Source organism: Calliopsis andreniformis, chromosome 5 (genome assembly GCF_051401765.1).
Source record: "Calliopsis andreniformis isolate RMS-2024a chromosome 5, iyCalAndr_principal, whole genome shotgun sequence".
Taxonomy (NCBI): Eukaryota; Metazoa; Arthropoda; class Insecta; order Hymenoptera; family Andrenidae; genus Calliopsis; species Calliopsis andreniformis.
Window position 1 is genome coordinate 9,984,603 of NC_135066.1, and position 22,886 is coordinate 10,007,488.

The following is a 22,886-nucleotide window of genomic DNA, read 5'->3' on the forward strand; positions in this document are numbered from 1 at the left end:
TGTTAATAACAGTGTAACCACTTGACCAATATCTAACATTTATAGAAATGGTAGCACACTTTTCTATAAAAGAAGTTCTCGTAAAATGTAAAAAATAGTAAATTCTATGAACATACAGAATGTTCGACGACGAATTTATCCGAAATTATAAGGTACGATTCTATAATAATCGTCCGAATGTTACATTTTTTAGAACATAGTACAAAATTCTTATTTTCAAATGGTTTTTAAATTTCTTTAATTAAAAAGCTGTCCATGTCTATGCTACATCATATTTTAGAATTCTTTAAAATTGTAGTCATTAAGAAACTAATGCAAGAGCATCCAAATGTTCACAATCGCGAGACTATAATCGAAACAAGAGGCGACACAAGTTGTACAGACACGTAATAATTCTAGATAAGTGATAACTATATGGCTCATTATCAGTCTCGAAAACTGCAAAAAATATTCTTCGTTGACATGTTACCGCGACTGCACAACTCTTTTTGGCTTCAGACTTTGCATATGTAAAACATGAAAAATTGAAGTCTAACGATATATTATACCATTACGCAAAATGAGGTAAATTTAATATTGACATGAAACTTCCCAGGAAGTTAGATGTGTTAGGAAGACTTGGATGAAGTCCAAAACTAGATGTAAAAAGGATTGCAGCCGCACAGGTATACATTACCATTTTACGCAGCTCTAGTACATTACAAAACGAATCTCTGAATATATTCAAATTATATTACTGAACTTGGGAATAATAATACTCGAGTGAGAAGAATTAAAAAATTACTGTTTCAAAATTCAAACATTGATTTTATAGGTAAAACGATATTAATTTTATAATTATTAAACAGTATTACTTTCATATACGTAAATAAAGTTTTATAATTAGCCGACATTAAAGGTAAATGAGTTTCACAAAATTGCTAGTAAATTTGTTCTCCGAAGAAATAAACTAAGAAATATGAAATAACAATATCTACTACATAACAATGCTACTCTTCTTTTAGTCGTTATCAAATGATTCGATGTAGCATATTAGAAAACTATTTATGTATAATTTCAAAATTATTACAGAGAATCACTTTATCGAAGAGAAACGTGTCCTGCATTAAACTTTGAAGTTTACCTCGGCAGATGGTGTTCTCATCGAAAGGCCAGATTTTGACACATGAATACACGATCTAGCACTGTATGGAGCAGTCAACGACGAAAGGAGAAATGACTTTTTGACAACAGAAACCGAAACTGATCTCGGAGCGATTTTGTTATCGCGAACGTCGGTATTGTTACTACGAATTCGATCAGCATAATCGTGTGACAACGTAAACGAAAGGAGAACTGAGTTACGCAATGCATTGAGACAGCCAACTGTATTAATATCGATTATTTAAACTACCTCTATAAATGCAAAATGTATAAAAATGTACCTTTGGAATAAAGTATTGATTAAAACGTTACGCGCAAAGAAGCGTCAGATGGCCTTAAATCTAACATGACAATTATTATTGTGATATTTCTTATGAAATATTTACATATATATCCCTAAAATAATTCACATTCTCAACAACAAGCAAATGTTATGCATATCTTGCTAATAAGTTATTAGAGCTAATAAGTTACCAATCATTGAAGTAATCAGACAACATGGGATCAGAGCAAAGTTCTCAGGGTGGTACTCAAAATGCTAATGCTAACAGAACAAGAACTGCTCCGCTTAGACGTGGGAAAAGTGTACCAAATCGTGAAAGAGTACCAGAAGACACACCTCCAAGATGCATAAGTCCTGGTGCTAGTATTTGCTCGGACTCTGATCTACCTTATATATCGTATACAGTGAATAGACCTATTGGAGATTCACCAAAAATGACTAATAAACAATCACAATTATATAGAGGCAAAAGTTTGGGAGCACAAGATATATCTAGACGTAAAAATAGTTTAGGTTCTAGTAGTCACAGGTAATACACTTATAAGATGATTAACTTTTTCCACCAAGTTTATTTATTTAATATTTATAAATTGTTCATCACAGGAAAGCTACCTCTGATAAGATTCACAACATAGTGGTAGTGAAACCTGCCATTGCAGACCCTACAGCTGACAAAGATCCTGATCTAGTCAAATTACAAAGTATTCCAATGTTTCTACCAATCATGCGTGGTACGCTCAATTTGCCACCAGGAGTGAGGGACCCAGAAGTCCTGGAAAGGCTAGATCCTATCGGCTTGTTCAATTTATGTGCACGCTATCAACATCACCTTAACACTAATGCTCAAATGATTGCTGGGGAACAAGCTACTCTATGTATCAACATAGAACCAGAAGTTACAAAAATGTTGAACTTAGCAACAGAAAGACAAAAGAAATTTGCTAAATTTGCAGAACAATTGAACAAAGTACATGAGCTTAGCAAACAACTGACAAAGTGTCATTCTCTTCTTAATCAAACTTTAGAGAGTTTGGAAACATTAAATAATCTTTTACCCATAGAAGAAAGATTAGAACCATTTGTATGGACAACAGGATAAAATTGATGTTGCAGATGTGTCATCTATGGAATTTAAATTATATATGAAGTATATTGTGCTGGTGCTAAAATAATTTGAATTGATTTTAGTTAAAATTTGACAGTTTTTAAAATATTTTTTTATTATTAATGGCAAATCCCTACTACTAATCCTTATAGAAAAACCTTTAGTACCTATCTATACATGTCTTGTGCAGGAAATACTACTCTAAGAATTTATGTTAACATCTATTTTCATGGTAATTCCATACTTGTATAATAGAAAGAATTATAATGTTTAATTTCAGAAATACATATAATTTCCTATGATTAAATAATAGTGTATTTTATTAAACAAAATAGTCAACTTTGTAATTACAACCAAATGTGATAGTATTATCCTTATCAACGCATAGAAATAAACAATCTACCAAAAAGAATACATCTTATGATTTTTAAATATGTACATACCCTAAATTTTACCATCAACAGATTGTTGTGCTTTTAATCTTCTATATGCTGCTATAACATCACTTTGATCCCTGTCTAATTGTCTTCTTTCTGCAACTGGCAAATTCTTACGTTTGCCTGACCTATCTATAGAAACTGTCTTTGAAGAACCCGTTTTTGGCGTTTGATTTTCCTTTAGCAAAGAATGCAGTAGTAGGTCTTTCTTTCCAGGCTATAATAAACATACTTTTTCAAAATGTATACAAAAAAGGCAGTAAAGGAAGTTAAAAAATATATATACCTTCATATTAGGTACAGAATCAGCTGCTTTTGGTCTAGTTTTTAATTCAGGTGGTTCATGTACAACTTCGCCAAATTTAATTTCATCTTTGAAATTTTTAAATTCATCCATCTCTTTTTGTTGCTTTTTCTCCTTCTTCAAACGTAATTTCTCTTGTCTCTTTTGACTTTTTGTCAATTTAATTTCGTTACCCTTCTGTTTCTTTTTCTTTTTAATGTTTTTATGTTTTGCTCTCAACATTTCAATATGATCCAATTCAGATTTACTGCACTTTGTTAGTCCTTCTATGTATCCTGTTTCTGGATTCCTATTTACTTGTACACCATATTTTTTCTCAAATGCAGTCTCATTAAGAAAAGCATGCGTGTCCCTATTAACTCTGTGCATAAATTGTTCTTCGGTTTCTCCTGGTCTCTGTTTAAATATGGGTACAACCTTTTCTGGTTTTGCTTTTGGATGCACAGGTTGAGGGACTTGCCCACCCACGCATATCCACGGATTCTTTTTTTTCTTTTTCTTTCTCTTAATTATTCGCCCCGACTTTACTGCCTCCTTTAATTTTATTACACGCTCCAAGCTCTTCGGTATCGCTTGATCATCTGGATCCTTTGGCGGTACATTTATTTTTATTTCTAACCTATAAAACACAAGTTGTTAATCTATGTAAATAACTCGAGAATAACTTAAATAATGCGTAACTCACTCTGCTTCTCGTTTAGCCTGTTGTTTAAAGGGATCTTTTACACCTCGATGCTTTTTTCCAGGAATTTTCCGACCCATTTTCGTCTGCCAAACAACAACGCGCGACTTTCACGTGGCCGATAATGTCGTCTGCTGCGAAAACAAGAACGACGCATGTTCTTTCGCGCGCGAGTTTGAAGCAATTTTTTCATTTTGTAACTAAGTGATTAGTGAGTGCATTTACTTTACAACAACCTTAAATATCTTTTACATATTATCCACGATTTTAATTTTTTCGCAAAATAGAATTGTTATGAAGATTTCTCATATATCCATCACCTGCTCGTTCATACCACCACACATCGAAAACTTTAAAACGCCCTCTATGACAATTGTCAATATAACCTATACTAGAGACATCTAGAACTCATTTTACTTGTGAATACTTGTGAGTCTCGTGACTTCGCGATGTATCGAACTATGTTTGTGGTTTTAAAAGAGGTTAGAAAACAATCTCCAATTTGTGAATCGTTTGTGTTTAACGTGTAAATTTGTTTCATGACTAAATAGCTATTGTGTCAAAACATTTTGCTGCATGACACGCACACTAACCTCACAAGTGACGTTTCTATCAATACATGCTCATCGCGAGTTTTTCATTTTTTTTCCAACAATTAGGTACATCTACAGTGTAGAAAGAAAGCAACGATGAATCTAGTACGATCGTCCCTTTCGATCACGAAGAAACAATCGTGTAATTGTCAACAAGTATACTCCACATCTAGACGATGTATCCATGATACATGGAGAGTGTTATCATCCGAGAAGAATGATACTGTTAAAAACGAGATTGAGGATTCTCCTTCTGTAGAAGACCTGACAGAGCCAACGAATTGCTGCATGTCAGGATGCGCTAATTGCGTGTGGATTCAATATGCGGAAAAATTGAGCGCGGCGTTAGAAAAAAGTGATGTAGACATGCAAAAAGTGATCCTCGAAAAAGTTCAAGATCCTAATATGAGAGCGTTTCTTTCAATGGAACTTAGATTTAGAAATATCATTAAATAACGAAAGGATTTTCCTGTATACGTTGTATATAATGTACATATTAGATGTAATTAATTTTTCTATAATAAAGTATAACAAGTGATATATTCGTGTATTGTTTAGCTTTGCATTCCATTTACATTTTTTGAATCTCTTCCAACTAGTTACTGCATTAAATACACAAGAACATATATTAACACAGATGAGTATATAGGTCAGACTGGGTAGCTTACGAATTTTGCGAGTCATGTTCTAACTCGTTTGTGATATAGATTTATAGATTTTCGTGTCTGAAATCCGACCTGATCCGACTTATTACCGATCTAGTTATTGAAAACAGATTTCAGAGACCTCTGTTTATAAATGACGATCAATTAAAAAATTATTTACGAAAGTATAGACACCTGTGCATGTGAATTATTATTATTAAAAATTATTAGATAAGGAAACTAATGTGAGCTAGGTGTAACGGTTTCTCCAAAAGCATATTTATAAAACGATAAAATTTTAATCTCTTCTTCAAAATATTTGCGCGAAAAGACTAAAAATTAATGCACCTCAATTTTAAAGAACTTAATCTACCAAAATTCACTCATTTCAATTAGCTCGGTTAATTAAAACTAAATTAATTATTTAAATGTATATGGAATACTTGAAAACACACTATAATTATAAATAAATACATATACACATATAAATTGGCTGAGTGTAATAACACAAAAGTAGGTCATATATTTTCGTAACACAAAAATTCAACATACTCTGCATTATTATTAAAAATAATAAAAAAAACTTACCTTTTCGATGAATTCTGTATCCTGGCGTCTGGCGTCCTGTTCGAAGTAGATTGCGCGCGCAGCTTCGAGAACGTGAAAAATACATATCGCTCTTGCGATAGTATCGAATATGGTTTGCTTGGGGTCTTCTATCACCCACCTGTTATATACAACATAATAATGCAGCAAAAATTAATCAAATACATATATGAATATTAACTATAATTAACTTTAGAAGCTATCAAACTGTAATCTTCAAAATATGTCAGAAGTTAATGAATCCATTTAATTCTTACAGTACAAATTAGCTCGGCAAAACGCGGGCCCAAAATGGTGGGAAAAGATGTTCCCAATAACAATACCACAAGTCAGACTCATGATATTCATGTTTGGCCCAAAATTATAACCATGAGTCACATACATCATTGTACGCGAAGAAGTTAATTTACACTAGTATTAAAAGCGCCATTATATTTTCTCAGAACGTTCAAACGATCTACTCCAGACAAAATAAAAGGATACGAGATTTAAAAAAGTAGATAATACATTAACTATACTTCCACTGCATAAGATTTGAAAATGAAAATGAAAATGAATTTTTCATTAAACACGTAACAATATGTTAAAATTAGGAATACATACCTTCAAAAATAGTCAGGAACCGTGAGAAACAAGATTAAACGTATTTAACACAGGACGAGTGCATTCACGTCTAACTCCCAGCATTTCCATGGAAAGATTGACGGTACGCGCAATTTGAATAAACATGGCTACCAGATTCGATAGTAATGGCGGGAGAAGATATTTATACTGTTTAGGACATTTTTTTTGCATTTAACGAGTACTATCTAATTATCTACCCGTTTAAAATCCTTAGTAGCTTTTGTATGCATACTAATCTATACATATAGTAATAAATATACTTTATAATAACGTATATTACTGTATGTATACTACTCGTCGATGATGGGGCTCTAGAATCCCAAAACTAATAAAATAATTTTGTTTTAAGATGAAATTTAGCAACAATTTTATAGACAAAATTTACTTAATTTTATATAGTATCTAATAATCACTTTAATATAAGAGGTCACCATCTTGGATTGAATCCTTTTATGCCACAAAATTCAATTACTATTAATATTATCTTAATTAATGACAGTAATATTTTGTGTAAATATTACTGAAGTTTAAATAAAAGTATGCACTTATTGAAATATGTAGAAAATTGTTTATTTTATCTCCGTTACTAATGAAATGCTTTTTTGTATTTATAATCTGATGTGCTTTTCTTTTGATACTGATACTACAGAAAAATGTAGCAAATTCATATTTTATACGGGGATCGAAAATTACACAAGACAATTCATAAAATTCTAGGGTAGTATTTTGCAAACAAAAAAACATAAGATACAAGATACATATATTTCATTTCTATAATTTTTGTTTGTCTTTCCTGGCTTGTTCAGCAAGTGCTTCTATACGATCATGTTCTGCAATTAGGGCATCGATTTCACTTGCAGGGAGAATTATCATCTTAGTCTTATCATTTTCTCTTGTTAGAGTGGCCATTTCCACTGAAATAAAAACAGGAGAATATTTAAATATTAATAATTATACATCTATCTCATGTAACACTTGACACAATTGAAATGCAAACCTTTATCAGCAGACAATTTATTCATATCTAAAGTTTTTGAAAGAACTTTTATAGCTAATGCCTTAGCATCTTTTAATGTTGTTTCTCCATCTTTATATTCTTGTTTCAATGAAGACACTGCAGCAGCAGAATTGTTTCCAATACACGTTGCCTTCCAACCACCATAATTTCCACTTGGATCTGATTGATACAACTGGTATCCATAATGCTTATCCCATCCCATATACAAAATTGAAACCCCAAAAGGTCTTTTTCCACCATATTGTGTATATGCCTGTTTTACATCGCAAAGCCAAGAAACAAGCTGTTCACATGGAATAGGTTCCCCATATTGCAGCAGGTAGCGTTGTGCAATTAAACGTAATTCATTTGTTAATACATTAGCATCAGAAGTGATACCAGCAACAGAACACACAATATCATTATTTAGTCTATAAATTTTTTCAGAAAAGAACACTTCATCTAAAAGTTTGTTAGTATTGCGTCTCTCTGCTGCAAGTAGAATGCCATCAGATGCTAAAATGCCAAGGCAAGTACCTGCATGGCTTATAGCCTCCATTGCATATTCAACTTGATAAAGACGCCCTTCTGGGGAGAAGATTGTTGTACGAGTGTCATATCTACGTGCCTGTACATATAATATTCTGAATTAGAGAGACAAGAACTTAAACATCCAAATCAAGTTCTTCTAAATATTTTGTTTTTGTTAGTTTTCTTTCAAAAGTTTTACAATAAGAATTGAATTTTTGTCAGACAGCACAGTTTTACTTATAATTATAGAATAAATATTCAAATTATAATATAAATTTCTATTTTGCTATTATTATTTAGAAAAATCTACTCATACTCGATGACAGTGCAATTTGTATAACCTCTCGATCTCAGTTGTTTCAGAAAAATAACAAAGAAAACAATAACAATTCTGATAATATTCCAGATACTAATGTTAAATAATTATTTTTATAAATTACCATTATGAAAAATTCTTTTTATAACAATTATAATACCACGACACGTGAAATTGAAAAACTGACACTATACTGAAACGATTTGTATTAGTCGGCGTTTTGAAGATCTTCGGAACACATTTACGTGTTCCGCAAATCAGTGAAATGTTCCGTTAATGCAAGTTCACAGGATGCCAATGATTTGTAAGATTCTCATTAAGTAGCACAGTATGTAAATAGTCTTAATGTAAGTAATTTTCAATCTTTGACCAATTGAATCAATTTAATCTGATTTTAAGTATAGCTATATAAATTAATGTTTATGATTCACATTCAAGTTTGACGCATATTTATTTTTTTACCGACCTTTTTAGATGCTAATAAAGTAATAAACGAAAATTTAAGCGTAGTTTCATTATCTTCTATTTTTGCCGTATTTCGTTGTCTGCATAAAATAAAGATTTGATATTCGATATCTGAAAATGTCTTTATAGAACCCTTACTATTCGGATATTCAAGACTCAAACTCGAGTTCGATCAAATTTTAACTTATAATGAGTATTTTGATTACTCAAACATCCGGATAGTGAAAACTCTAGTCTGAAAACATATTTTAAAATTTCTCCCCCATCTGTAGCTGTATCTCCAGTACACGAACGACTTAAATCGTTCAAATAAATCTTGGTTTTTCTGGGTTCTTTGCCAAATAATCTGCTACAGTGAAATACATTGTAAAAAATTATTTTATTAAGCAGCTATGTAAGAATTGAATTACATTCTACTTTTATTGCTTTTAGTTTAACACAGCTGGTTTCATATTTACATTTCATCATACTTATTTCTTTCTTTACTTGTTACAACAATTTAGTCAAAAACTACTAAAGCTTATAATATTTATATAAAAATAAACAAATTATTTCATTTTAGAGTAATCTCTCGTATACAATAAATTGTACGATTACGAAAAACAAGTTATAATACGTTAATGTGTATAAAAAATGATCTCTTAGATTTTAATTTCTTTTACCTTATTCGATCATAAATGTATCACTACTGATATCTAAAAAACAAGAAATATGTAAAAAAAATACTACTACACTCCTTTTAATATGTCACTGATATAAAGATTGCTTATTCCTAATAGTATTAGTTATTCTATAAACATACTTGTTAAGCTTGAACCCTATATAAAGTAAATATAATAGAAACAGATTTTTATGAAGTCTTGTTTTGGGATTCAATATTGTCCTCGTTTTCGTCGTAACCATAAATGGTTTTGAAATCCACGTTACTTTTATCCTTTCCTTTTTTTCCTGAAATGTCAGCCTTTAACAAACAGTTTTGATAAGCAATAGTGAATCCTCTGCCAGTGGTGATTTTTTTCATTTCACCACACAGACTGGCTGCTATTCTTGGACTTGCACGAAGAATCTTTGGTGATTCTGATTCCTTTTTTTTATTCAAATTTTCAAGAGTATTTGGTTCAACTTTTAGTATTTTAGATTCAGGCTGGCTATTTGTCTCAGATAAATTCTTTGTTTTCACTTCGTTCGTTTTCAGAGCAATTCCATTTGTCATGGTAATATTTACTTTGTTTTCAGAAATATTTTCCTTTTCTTCAGCTTTAGTAGTACTTCGTTTAAGTACGTTTCCCATAGAAACTTCTTTCAATTTAGAAGTCAGATCAGTAATGGAAACACTTTCTGACTGATTGCAAGTTAACGCTTTAGCCGCTTGTTTAGGACGCCGTAATGGTTTTTCAAATTCCTATCGCAAAGGATTGTAAAATAATTATTCAGAATGTAATAGAAAAAGAAAAAAAAAATGAATTGAGAAAATTTACATCAATAATAAAACAAAGTAATTAATACATACTGGTTCTTTATATGCAATTTCTTGCTTAATGCTATTCATGTCGTATTTGTTTTCAAGGGCAGCTATTCTTTCTCTTTCCTGTCGTCTGAACTGCTTTTTCTTGGCTTTTGACAAACCTATTCCCATTCTTACTACTGGTTTATGCTCTGTTGCTGCTAATGGATTATATGTTGCACTATTCTAAAAAACATTCAGTTTGATGTCTTTCTATCATCATAATAATTTCATAATAAAAATACAATGATGCACTTAACTGAATATGAAGAGTATAATAATTTCAATACATGTTAGAATTTGTAAAAAAAGGTAAAGAATATCGAAATAAAGACAAATTTTTTTTACATACGCCTGTCCAATCATCTTCGTCAAGTGTATTAGTTTCTAATGTACACGCATCCTCCAGAGGAACTGATCCTACTTCTATGCCTTCATCTCCAATAGAAACTTGGCTGTGTTTTATAATTCCACTAGTAGGACACACAGAGAGGTGATGCTAAAACAATTAATATTAATAAAGATGGGAACACATTTGTATCAAAACTTAACTGTGAACATAACAGTCTATAATATAATAATATAACATACTATATTATAAATTACATAAAATTTACCTCATACTCAAGAGGATTCAACATGTGTGTGACATCAAAATAACATACAACTTTAGTACCTGGTGGATAATTTTTGCGACATTTGAATAAATGTATTTGGAGTCTACCTTCAATAATTCTATGTGATTTGTCAAATGGACAGACTAGATAAGGCCCAACAAGAGCCATTTTCTAAAATACAAAATAATTTTATTATTAATGAAAATATTTATTTTCCTAAATAAATAAATTTATATAAAACAGAATTTCAGTTTTATTGATAACATTTCCTGTGTTATCTAAGTTTATAAATTTTAAAGAATAAAAAATACTTGATTTTCGATAATAAAAGTGGTTTGTTAAACAAACAACAACAAAGTAAAATACTTTGAAGAAGACTCATTTTGTATAATTGATATTTATTACCAAAATTGACGAATATTATATAAATTGAATTCTTACTCCAAAAACGTTAAGAAATAAAATGAAATTTCAGGTCAAATTAAACAATGTGGCAAAATGAATTAAATCGAAATACCTTTATCTTTTAATAGTCAGACTAGTATGTGAAATACTATGAATCAATTTTCTTCAAATTTAAAATTTGAAAGAAATGTTATATTTTACAAACATAACATTATTCAATTGCGTCCACTTGCGTTACTGATTTACTTAAATACAATCTTGCACAAGAGCGTTCGTTGTTGCTTACGTCTTTCTAAGCTTTCATACCTTCAAACAGTTTCTATTTATAGCCCACGTAAAAACTGCTGAAAACAAAATATTATGTTACGGTATCACTTAAATATACCTTAACTGTACACATGTAACGTTTATTGCAAAAAGTATGTAGATGGACATACGTTGTATTTAAATTTGACTGTAAAAAACGACACTGGCAGCACAAACGTTAACAGAGTACAGACTTATTCGAACGATTATTTTTCGTTTTACGTATTCACAAATTATAAGTCTATATTTCTGCTTACACTACTTAGAACTTTCTACATGGAATAGTTTAAATTCTTACGTAATACGCAGAATATGGTTCCCTTAAATTTTGATGAGCAACCGGGCTATTTAAATCAGTTGGATTTAATATCTTTATCTACCCCTGTTTATAAATGGTTATTAGTATAAATATAAATATACGCACTGAATATTAATGAATAATTATTGACAACGGTAAACAATTGATCGTTTGATTATTTACAGGTTCTAATTGTAAACTTATATTTAAGTTTAATAATTAATTACGTAAAATTATCTACTGAAATTTTGACTTTAACAGCGTTTCATATCAAGGGATCATTCAAGAGCTTTAATAAATACTAAATTTTCAAATTCGTAAATTTCCAGTTTAGCCACTCAAAGCTTTTGCAGTTTCTCCATTTTCTCAAAGTTCGATGATGTGACAATAATATCTACTCTAATATTTATAACATAATTCATATCACAAGTGTGACTCTTTATTACAAGGCAAGAAAGTTAATTTTATGTTTTATTTTCCTTTTTTTTTAAAGTTGCATGAGTGTACTGTGGTATCTTTCACTAATGTGCTTCAGCGTTTCTATCGTCTTTTACCGGAAATTCAAAATTGGATTTTCAATTCTAAAATCAAAAACTCTATTGTATGTTAAACGGTGCGAATTAACTTTTACCCTGTAACCAATTTTATCCAGGCTAGTTCCAAAAGTGTAGGTTTCTTGGAAATTTGTAAATAATGAATGTTTGTTCCCTCTACAATTGAAAATACGTTTATATAGACTAAAACTAAAGGTTATAATCAATCATTGCATGACAATGAAATATTCAACTTTCACTTATTATTACAAAACATGGTCTCGTGATTTTCACGTTTTCGTTAATCATTTACAAATTCGACAAATTTTCTGATTGACTCGTCGCATTGACAAATTCTCATGTCTGATGTTCTTTTTACACACAGAGTATCCAATCTTTAGAGCGTGTAATTTGAGTTGCACCACCACTATCGTGCAAAGAAGGCACACGCTTTCCTCGCGCAGTATGGCCCGCTCGATTCCAGTCGTGATCCATTCGACCACGTTATCCCAAAGAAATTTTCTTACATTCACGAGCGAATTCGTGCGAAAATAATCGTAAATTCACCATGGACGACGAATGGGGTAGGTAGAGATTGATATCCGAATATCTTATCTGATACATCGTCGTAGTTGGATTGGAGACAATGAAACGATTTAACCTTCAACCTTTACAGATGTCGAAAACGCTGAGGCAAAATTCGACCTGGCGATCAGATCCAACAAGTGGGAGGGCGAAGACGAAGACGAGGACGTCAAGGTTGTCTCAAATAATTTTCTATTTTATCTTAGAAAGAACGTTCTCAAAATCTAGCCTTATGTCGATGGTTTATGAAATACAGTTAACCTTTTGTGTAATGGGTCAGCATGAGACTGATAGCACGACAGTTAATTAGGATTGTACATGAAGTTTGTCCCAAATTGGGTTTAAAAATTACGTTGAAATTATGATTGGAGTAAATTAAATAGAACTAGTATTGAAATTCGTATCTATCTTAATTTTAAAATGATCCGTCGTTCTGCAAAGATGAGATTGGGATGTAATGGAAAATAATTATGTTAAATTTGACATAAATGAATTATAGACTCAAATTATTGTTGACACTTGAAAATCTTACAATGATAAACTTTTAAATCGATTGAACTTGTGATTTTGAAGCTTAGAATTAAGAAATACGAAGTAAAAGTTCAGAATAACGTAACTGAATTAGTAGTCTTTTGTATAATCATAAATGTAGTTATGTAATGTTTAGACACGTTAATGTTTAATTAATGAAAAGCCTATAAAGTAAATTAATAAAAGCATTTAGTTATCAGTTTATAGATCTTTAACTGAAATATTGAGACAAAGTTGTATGTTAGTTATTTCCAAATATTGGATAATTATAAACCTGGTTTCTGCAATTATTTAATTTTCTATTCTACATAGCAAATGGTATCTTATAATCTGATTCTAATATTCCAATAATACATATTAAAATTAGTCTTCTAGTAAAAAAAACAAAAACATAAAATATTGAACCAAAAATTATGTCAATTTATACAATAATTTTAAAAGACTAAAATTAACAGGACAGTTGGGAAGATGTCGAAGAAGAAAAGAAAGATGTAGAGAAACCTGCAGAAGTGCCTAAGGCAAAACCAAAGCCAAGAAAGGCTTTAGCAGAAAGGATTGAAGAACGTGAGGTAATATTTCCTAATTTATGTGTAAAAATTTGAATTTTACTTTTTTCCTAATTTCATTCATCACTTTTTTATTTTCCTTAATGTATCATTTCCTTGTTATTTAATTATGTTGAAGAAAGACTCTAATAATTTTTGTATTCATTGGCCTAGAGATATAAACCACTAATTGTTTTTTACATTTAGTTTTAGAGAGAAAGGTCTCTGAAATAAGTAATTCAGTTATTGATTAATATTATATAGTTTTTTTATCTTGTACTTATTGTAGAAGAAGGCAAGAGAAGAGGCAGAAAGGAAAGCTAAAGAAAAAGAAGAGGCACTGACACCAGAGGAAAGGAGAGCTGAACAGTTGAGGCGTCAGAGACTCCAAGAGGAAGCAGATCTACGTCTAGCCATGGAAACTTTCGGTTTGTCCAACCTTGTTGATTTTTCTCACCGCAAGCCGCACAAAACCGACAAGAAATGACTGCGTTAGAAAGTTTCATCCATTAACTCTTTGCGCTCCGGCTTTTATTTAAGCGATACTATTAATATCAATTTGGGATAAAGTATAAAATTATGTAGTTACTAATTATTGAAACGAAAACGGTGATATTTTTTTAAATATTAAAACAAATGTTTTGCTTTTGCATTGATGCATTCCAAAGTATATACGAACTTTTGATTAAGAGTTTAATCTGTTCAATTCTAGTTTTGTAAAATTAATAATACAATTACATGTGATTTTGCATAAAATTGACAATTTGCTAAATTTATAGCAAAGAATAAAAATAATTAGAGTATATTTAAGTAAAAGTTTAATTTTATTTAATTTATTTGGATATTGTTTAATTTCAGTAAGAATTTAGATATAAATTTACTTGAAAATTATTGTTAGTTTTCAAGCTTGTATATTTGAAATGTTTTTTCATATTGAAATCATGCATTGCAGCTAATTTTTTCATTGAATCAAAAATTTTTATTTGAACAAATAAAAAATTTAAGTGTAATGTAAATTATTAACACTTATTGAGATATTGGATATTTATCGTTTAAATATCATTGTTTATTGTATATTTAGAAAATTTCTTTTTCTCTATTATTTGATAGAAATTCCAAATATAAAATAATATTTATTAAACAATCTAACAATTGGACTGCAAAGGGTTGATCCAATATTAATGCCTTACAACGATTTCTTAATGGCTTATTCTTTTATGCTTTGTCTTTCATAAATGAATATACAGTATATCTATAAGCATTGAGTATTATGGGTGTAAGAATCATAACTATTTGTACTTCTTAAATATATATATATCAATTAAGGAAATAATCATCTTAGTTATCTATAATCTATAATCTATACTAAATTTGTAATAATTTTTATTTAGATGAAATATAACATATTTTTTTATATAAATTTAAAACATAGTTATAAGAGTTCTATACATTTCTAAAAGAGTCTGAAATAACATTTGAAACATTGAAATATTTTGTTTCAATTTTAGACGTTATTGGTATAAAAATTAAGTATTTGAAAATTTAAATTCTATAACAGCATATTTTTGAAGATATACAATCAGTATTGCAGATACAATTATTTATTGATCTTTAAGTGCTTTTCAAATTATAATACATCGAGAAAAAAAATTGATGTTATGTCAGGAACTGTACTAGAGGTGCAAGAATGTATTTAGACATTTACTGAGGTAATGCAATTCTTAGATAAAATTACAAAATTGTTATTGTGCAAAAAATAAACATTTCTCTTTCATGAAAAAACAATTCAGACGTGTCTTATTTATCAACATTGACCTCCCGTACCGTTCCTGATAAACATTTAATTTGTCTCAATAAAAAGTACTTTTATTTAATATATTAAAACATTGTATGTCTCTGTATTTAAAATTATTTTTGCGACCTCTCTAGTACATGTATATAAATTAGAAAAGCAAGAAATAGTAAATTGCTAGCTTAAGAAATTGGTTTAAATAATTATTAATTCAGTTTTACTTACAAAACATGATGACGTGACAAAATTAACATTATTTTGTAGTTAAGAATTTCTTTTGCTTGAAACTTATGAGTAATAGAAAAACTCTTTTCTTCAGGTATTGCAGAGGAGGCTACATTTAGCTTGGACACAACGGTGCCCGACACAAAGGAAGAATTTGAACAATATGAAAACGTACTTACGCAGAAACTGAACGTATTTGCTAAACATGCTGAATTTCCTCCATTTGCAGAAGAACTAATTAAATCAATTGCTCTAAATTGTAAGTACAATATTTCAAAAATATGTATAAATAAAGAATCTTAGATTTATGAGAAAGTTAAACGATGAAATATCAGAAATAATTGTCATTTTTTAAATATCTGAATACTGGTACTTAAGTCTATTGACAATACTTTATTTTGAGCAGTGACTTCATACTTTTACGTTTACAATGAATAGTAACGTTTTTCTAATACTCGCGAAGTTAATGTTTGTGCATTGTTTACAGTATCCTCAACACATTTGAAGAAAGTAAAGACGATGGTTGATACTCTTTTGATCGAGAAGCAGAAGATAGAAAAAGGCGACAAGACGAAAAAGAAGGGCAAGGGAAAAGCAAAACTCAAAATTGAGGGTGATAACACCCTTCTGAGCGAATACGGCGACTATGTTTACGATGAATACGACGATTTCATGTAGCGACCTTTTCATCCCATATTCTTATTATTCCCTATCCCCTTTTCTAGTCGCCTAAATACACGCAGATGGTTATTAACAGTTTCGCAGATTTTATATCCTTTATTCTCTCTGTATTTTTAACTGTTGGTTCAAGGTTGCAATTTTAAATATTCTACATTTTTTAGAACTTATATACATATACACACACACATTTGTCATAAAAAACATGATACATCTAACAGATGTAAAACAATCTTAACACATAGTGTTAATGTATTTTAAATATGATTAGGAAGTTTTCTTTCAAATTTTTCGTTATTAACTTACCGGATAATTACATTGTCAATGTTTCTGAGAAATTCAGCAGTCCTCCAAACAGGTCACAAAATTTAGTTGCCTTTATATTAACATTTAAGCAATTTTAATGCGAACTTTAGTGAAGAAGATATACAAATAGGGGTAAATACGACTAGCAGTGTAAAGATAGGACGGTGACCTACACTCCATGAATGTTATGGAGTCACTGAACCAACTGGATCGTTGATCGAGGAATTTATCCTTTCAGACGAACTTCTTGCGCATGCGTAAACAATCGTCTGATCATGAGAAACTACTGTGTTTGTACGTGATTCCTCATAGTTTTTTATATTCACATACATACACGTATGGTTTCAGGAATTTCTCATACTACGAAATAATGTTTAAATAACATCCTATAGAAATATTATCGTACTAATGATTAGGAATAATTATCGAGACGCTCATAATAAATAATTTAACGGTACTTTATTAAGCTTTCTGTTATATAGAATCTTTCACAGAGAAGATGCATATAGAGAAATGAAAAAATTATACATGTATCCTGTTACGGTTAAAAGTTTTGTTTGAGCATGGACGAAGTTTTGGCGCTTAAACTACTTCAGAGTTTCTTACCCTTACAGCAGTAAAACTAAGAATACCGTTTATTTTATTATAATAAAAATAAGGATGTTGTTTTGTGTTCTATTTCCAATAAATTTTTCTTGTTAATAATTTGTTCTATTCTTTTGCAATAACAATGTACATATATTGTATTATTTCTTTTATATTTTGATAAACCTGTTTCTATTATTATAACAGTATTGTTTTATTAGAATAGCTCATCTTTCTTAGTTTTATTGCAATCATTTTTAAGAATACATTTTGCGGATATGATAAATAAACATTACAGTGACTTTTATTGCAATAAAACTATATCTTTATTGCAATCAATTCATTGCAAGTACTATATATTTGGATTTACAAGAAACTATTCTTTGATTTTTAACAATATGGCACATTTCAATCGTCAACTATTTGTAATTAGAAATAGTTTAGTTTCTTTTTTAAACAAAAAGGATCACTTCCATTATATTATGAAGCTTTTAATAAATATTGACTATTTAGTTCTTCTTAATTGATTAACAATTATGTAATGTTTGTATATTGCTGAAAATTTTAAGTGAAGCTTACAGTTATTTTAAGATTAAGAACGAAGAAGTATCATCTTTATTTATAACAATGATAGCTATATTTATATTCGAAAATCGCAATTGCGAAATGAATTGAACGACTTATAACATGATTTTTAATTAATTTTATATAAATACTTTTGTAATTTTCCAGTAAACACTGGGCCTTTGCAAATAATTAAAAATTGTGAATATTGAAATAATTATGTTTTTAAATTCGTAATTGGAAGTGTGTACGCTTTTTATTTTAATACGAGGCGACCACTTTTCAGTGGTAACTGAAATACCAGAACTACAGGGTGAATTCGTGTAATAAATGGAAATTTCCTTAATAAATTCTTATGTAAGAATCAGGTTGTTATAAGCCGTCAAATTCATCTGGACGTTTTCCGTAAAGTTACATATATTCATAAAAATATTAATTCATTTAAACGAATTTTGAAAGGAAATACATTGATAATATGTCTCAAAGATTACTATCATGTTCCTAAGTCAATTAATTTTTTATTTTGCTTGCATGTAAATTGCTTTTATGAGATATCAATTGTTATCAATTATAGCCAAAATAAATGTTTCATATAATATAATCATTGGAGTAATGGTATTTAATTTGATCTCTTTGAATTAGGTATTCAAGACAATAATATTACATAAATTATCTTATATAATATTTAAAAAATATAGTTAAATGATTCTTTTCCCTTCAGTGTATTTTACTTTTTCAAATTAATATATAAAGTAAATTAATGATAACTGTAAAATATCGCTACGTTTATACTTTCTTATATTCTAAAACTATTTTTTTGCATTTTTCATATTTTTAAAATACTTTTCAACTGTTTTAATAACTAAGGATTATAAATATGTATAGAAAAATAAATTATATTTCAAAATAAAATTTATTAATATTTACAACAGAATAAAATTAAACGAGACCGAATTATAAAGTCATAGCCTTTGTCATTTATATAATTTACAGCTTACAGCTTAAAAGGAGAAAATACAGTTTCTTTCATATTTCATATGGGGTATTTAAACGTGACCTTAAAATAATACTAACGAATCACATAAAGTTTAAAATCAAACCATATCGTATAAGGAAGAAAAGAAACATATTTAAATTAATAACTTAAAATTATACTTGTACTTTTACCCCTTATCTTGCATTATACATTATTGATAATAACCAATAAGTAAGACAACCAGTCTTTCCACGTAAAGGAATGTAATACAGATTACTTCATAAAATAATTAAGTATCTGTGCAAATTTAAAATTTATTTTTTAAATCATAAATATGTATTCATGGATTTGAGATTGCAAAAATTGTATTACTATTTTATGAAAAAAATTGTCTTAAAATTGTTAATGTTAAAAATTATTTTCGTTAAAATGCAATATTTTTAGCTGGAATGTAAACTATAATCGAAAAAGATAATAAGTATTATTCGGTTTTATACCTTAAAACTTTGCTAACGGTACGAGTTAAAGGAAAGGTTTCATTCAGTTTACACGTGTTGTTCCAGTCGTCAACGTTTAAAGATAATATCATTGCACCTCCAAAATTGTTTGCACGAATCCATTCAGCCTAAAAAGATAGTATAATCAATGTTTTTTCATAAACATTGAACAATAAAAATTTAAATAGGGACCTAGGACATTTTTCGCAGAAACAATTGACGCGTACCTTATAATAAACGCTGGTAATATCGTCGTAGGATACCCATTCCCTGTCCTTATACGCGTATGGAACTTTGCTTTCATTTTCGAAAACACTTTTTGCACCATTCTGAAGGAACTGACAAACAGTAGGATACCGAACAAAGCCCATTTCGCCTAATTTTCCAAATCCACTTGCCGGAGCAAGTAAATTATGATTCAATGGGTTGTCCAATTTATAGGAGTGTCCATAAGCAGGGATCCCAATAATTAATTTTTCTCTGGGCATGCCTTTAGAAATCCAATACTGAGCCGAAAAATTAACATTCAAAGTAGAAAGATATCCAGACTCTGCTGAACGTGGAAAGAGTGGTGCATTGAGTCCAGTGACTGGATAATACCAAACATAAAAATGGTAATCGTATGACATTAGATTCACAAAATCTACATATCTGGAAAATATAAAACGCATACGAATATAGACCAGAAACTATTGGTCTTTACATTTATAATCATATTTTGACTACGTTAATAATCGTAACATAATCCACGCATAATTTACTCACTGTGCCATTTCTACCACGTCGTAACTTTGATCGACGATAGCCTGAGGTGCAGCTACTGCAACCGAAAGAATTAATGTTTCTTTGGCGTGATAAAATTCTTTTCGTAATTCTTCTAACAATTGTAAGAAATGAACTTTTTCCATATCATCGGCACCAAGCCATGCTGGAAATTCCCAATCTAAATCTAATCCATCAAAACCGAATGATTTTGTCACATTTAAAACTGATTTTATAAATCTGTAAAAACAATTAATTGTAAGTTAATTTAGGTATTACATCACAAAATGGATCATACAACAGAGTATGTGATCAACTGTGATACAAGATAATGTAAATTACCTTTTTCTATTAACATGATATTTTACCATTTCCGAAAAACCTAGGTGGAGCTCATTACTGCCGCCGACACTGATCATGACCCTTAATTCAGGTTGCAAGTTTTTCAGAGCAAGAATATCTCTATAGACTGATGAACTGTTGCCTAGATCAAGGCTACAGTTTACCACGCTCGCAAAACCCACGATAATATGCGTACAAAGATTAGGGTCAATGTTCGACGGACTGAGCTCCCAGAACGTGTTCAGGTCCCTCTGTACGGTGTAATAACAGACAATGATCTGCCTAGATAAACAAATACATGTATTTAAGTATCTTATAGTTACCATTATTTCATTAATAATGCTTGAAATCTACTACCTGGTAGAATTGGTGTAGAAGTGCTGTGGCGAACTGATGGTGTTGTTCCTGTCCGCATTCTGGTTCTCCTTCGTCGATTCGGCGTACATCCGAGCCCGACGTACCCACGTAGTAATCTTGGCATTGTCGAATAATGTCTCAGAATCAAAGGTTTCAGTTCTTGGAGAACGAAGGATAACAATGCCTATCCAAGCACGTGTTACAAAGAGGATTCCAAGTATCACAGATACTAATATTAAGCACAAGACTTGTGTTTTCCAACGAGGTCTAAAAAACAAACATAAGTCTCATATAAGTTTGCATATATTTCAAAATTTTAAAGAGTCATAACTATTGAAAATTGGAGTAACAACTGGAGTTTAATTGAATTCCTAAATATACACTGTAAAGCATAAACTATAGCACCACTGTAATTTTTAAATTGTTTCAATATTTAAACATCTGTGATTTAAAAAAGATCATTATTAACTCTTGAAATTAATTAAGAGTACCCAATATCTAATCATGTTCCTGAATTTATTCATAAAATAAGGGATTCTATTCTTTATATGTATCTACTTAACATTTTACATATTTTATTCCAATCTAACATTGGTGTTAGACTGATGTTCTAGTTAATCATTCTTGGAAAACTTTTTTTTAAATCATTATTCTTTTTTATATTCTTTCACATGATGATATCAATATCTCAAAAACATTTTTTTAGAACACTAATACTCTTGAAAAGTACAGCAGTGCTATAGTTATGTTCCGCAGTATATACAATCTATAAAACTTATAAATTTTCAGTATAAAAAGAACTTCTAAAGTATTTTACATGGGTTTGTATTCAGTTTAACCCACAACAGAGGCTTCTTGTGCCATAGTAAATATAGAACAATCAATATGCTACACCTGTAACTTTTGACATACACTTATACATCCACCTATACACCTTAGTATAGATGATAAAGAAAGACAAAGGCAGATACAAAGTTTAAAGTACTAAAAATACTTTTAAAAATTCTTTTCATACTTATAGCGCATTTTTCTTTTCAAATAAACAAGTAACTAATCAAAATTGTATTTTATTTCTATATAATCTATAACTTTAAAATTCTACATATATATAACTTTATGTACCCTACAAAATACGAATCCAGTTTTTATAAAATTGCAATCATATTGTTATCTACTAAAATCAAGAAACCTGTCAAAGATAACACTCATTAATTAGATAATATTGTGCATAAACAAAGAAATCATTTTCGTGTGTGTAAATGTACACGATTTTTTTCTTTCCATAACTTTTACGAACTGTAAAATTTTACGATACAGCATCACGAGATACAAAGATACAAATTCATTAGTTTGATAGTTATTTGAAATATATTTATCGGTACAAATAGAATATAAGACCATGAGCAGAATTGCAGTTACCCAAATAAATAACAATACGAAGGTACAATTTAAAAAGCATCAATGGAAATGTAATTTCATCGTAAATAAGTCATTATTAAGTAAAAACAAATGATACATTGTGTATGTACGCGTACGATTATGCTCAACTGCATGGATTACGTGCGCTCATGTGTAACGTATAATTACTCAGATAAAGGAAAGAATGCAACTCACTGTCGAATGTCGGTTAACAATTCATACTTAGCCTGAGGCACAGGAATTTGGTTAACCATTGAACGCACAATACACTCGTCGTGATTGACGCTTGAGGACGCTAGTCCTCTAGGTGGATTACCGCTTTTAATACT

At 29.9% G+C, this 22,886-nt stretch overlaps 7 protein-coding genes across 8 annotated transcripts; 3 read left to right on the top strand and 4 right to left on the bottom strand.

Annotated features, from left to right (window-relative positions):
* The first annotated feature begins 1,170 nt into the window (after positions 1 to 1,170).
* Borcs5 (BLOC-1 related complex subunit 5) lies at positions 1,171 to 2,525 on the top strand. Its single transcript, XM_076379397.1, has 2 exons — positions 1,171 to 1,955; positions 2,030 to 2,525. Exons 1-2 carry the CDS (start codon positions 1,642 to 1,644, stop codon positions 2,523 to 2,525), a joined length of 810 nt encoding a protein of 269 aa, XP_076235512.1. The 5' UTR covers positions 1,171 to 1,641.
* LOC143179942 (coiled-coil domain-containing protein 137) lies at positions 1,976 to 4,256 on the bottom strand. The gene is made up of 3 exons (XM_076379396.1): positions 3,958 to 4,256; positions 3,255 to 3,891; positions 1,976 to 3,185 (listed from the first exon to the last, which is right to left on the bottom strand). The coding sequence occupies exons 1-3, from the start codon at positions 4,032 to 4,034 to the stop codon at positions 2,976 to 2,978; spliced, it is 924 nt and encodes a 307-aa protein (XP_076235511.1). The 5' UTR covers positions 4,035 to 4,256; the 3' UTR covers positions 1,976 to 2,975.
* A 72-nt stretch (positions 4,257 to 4,328) lies between these two features.
* On the top strand, positions 4,329 to 5,087 carry LOC143179944 (uncharacterized). The gene is made up of 2 exons (XM_076379398.1): positions 4,329 to 4,436; positions 4,614 to 5,087. Exons 1-2 carry the CDS (start codon positions 4,404 to 4,406, stop codon positions 5,001 to 5,003), a joined length of 423 nt encoding a protein of 140 aa, XP_076235513.1. The 5' UTR covers positions 4,329 to 4,403; the 3' UTR covers positions 5,004 to 5,087.
* Positions 5,088 to 7,127: 2,040 nt separating this feature from the next.
* On the bottom strand, positions 7,128 to 8,517 carry Prosalpha3 (proteasome alpha3 subunit). Its single transcript, XM_076377837.1, has 3 exons — positions 8,390 to 8,517; positions 7,419 to 8,046; positions 7,128 to 7,335 (listed from the first exon to the last, which is right to left on the bottom strand). Exons 1-3 carry the CDS (start codon positions 8,390 to 8,392, stop codon positions 7,193 to 7,195), a joined length of 774 nt encoding a protein of 257 aa, XP_076233952.1. The 5' UTR covers positions 8,393 to 8,517; the 3' UTR covers positions 7,128 to 7,192.
* A 656-nt stretch (positions 8,518 to 9,173) lies between these two features.
* LOC143179019 (uncharacterized) lies at positions 9,174 to 11,791 on the bottom strand. The gene is made up of 6 exons (XM_076377993.1): positions 11,694 to 11,791; positions 11,369 to 11,597; positions 10,852 to 11,022; positions 10,587 to 10,733; positions 10,241 to 10,420; positions 9,174 to 10,132 (listed from the first exon to the last, which is right to left on the bottom strand). The coding sequence occupies exons 3-6, from the start codon at positions 11,017 to 11,019 to the stop codon at positions 9,581 to 9,583; spliced, it is 1,047 nt and encodes a 348-aa protein (XP_076234108.1). The 5' UTR covers positions 11,020 to 11,022; positions 11,369 to 11,597; positions 11,694 to 11,791; the 3' UTR covers positions 9,174 to 9,580.
* Positions 11,792 to 12,823: 1,032 nt separating this feature from the next.
* Eif3j (eukaryotic translation initiation factor 3 subunit J) lies at positions 12,824 to 18,805 on the top strand. The gene is made up of 6 exons (XM_076377979.1): positions 12,824 to 12,977; positions 13,070 to 13,152; positions 13,965 to 14,078; positions 14,344 to 14,482; positions 16,166 to 16,330; positions 16,559 to 18,805. Exons 1-6 carry the CDS (start codon positions 12,962 to 12,964, stop codon positions 16,747 to 16,749), a joined length of 708 nt encoding a protein of 235 aa, XP_076234094.1. The 5' UTR covers positions 12,824 to 12,961; the 3' UTR covers positions 16,750 to 18,805.
* Positions 18,806 to 19,128: 323 nt separating this feature from the next.
* LOC143179011 (chitinase-3-like protein 2) lies at positions 19,129 to 22,876 on the bottom strand. 2 transcript variants are annotated; one of them, XM_076377978.1, is made up of 6 exons: positions 22,780 to 22,826; positions 21,139 to 21,405; positions 20,782 to 21,063; positions 20,443 to 20,679; positions 19,905 to 20,328; positions 19,129 to 19,805 (listed from the first exon to the last, which is right to left on the bottom strand). In XM_076377978.1, exons 1-6 carry the CDS (start codon positions 22,809 to 22,811, stop codon positions 19,662 to 19,664), a joined length of 1,386 nt encoding a protein of 461 aa, XP_076234093.1. In that variant the 5' UTR covers positions 22,812 to 22,826; the 3' UTR covers positions 19,129 to 19,661. The 2 variants fall into 2 exon arrangements, with proteins under 2 accessions (XP_076234093.1, XP_076234092.1); XM_076377977.1 differs by having other exon boundaries at positions 19,132 to 19,805; positions 22,753 to 22,876.
* Positions 22,877 to 22,886: the final 10 nt, after the last annotated feature.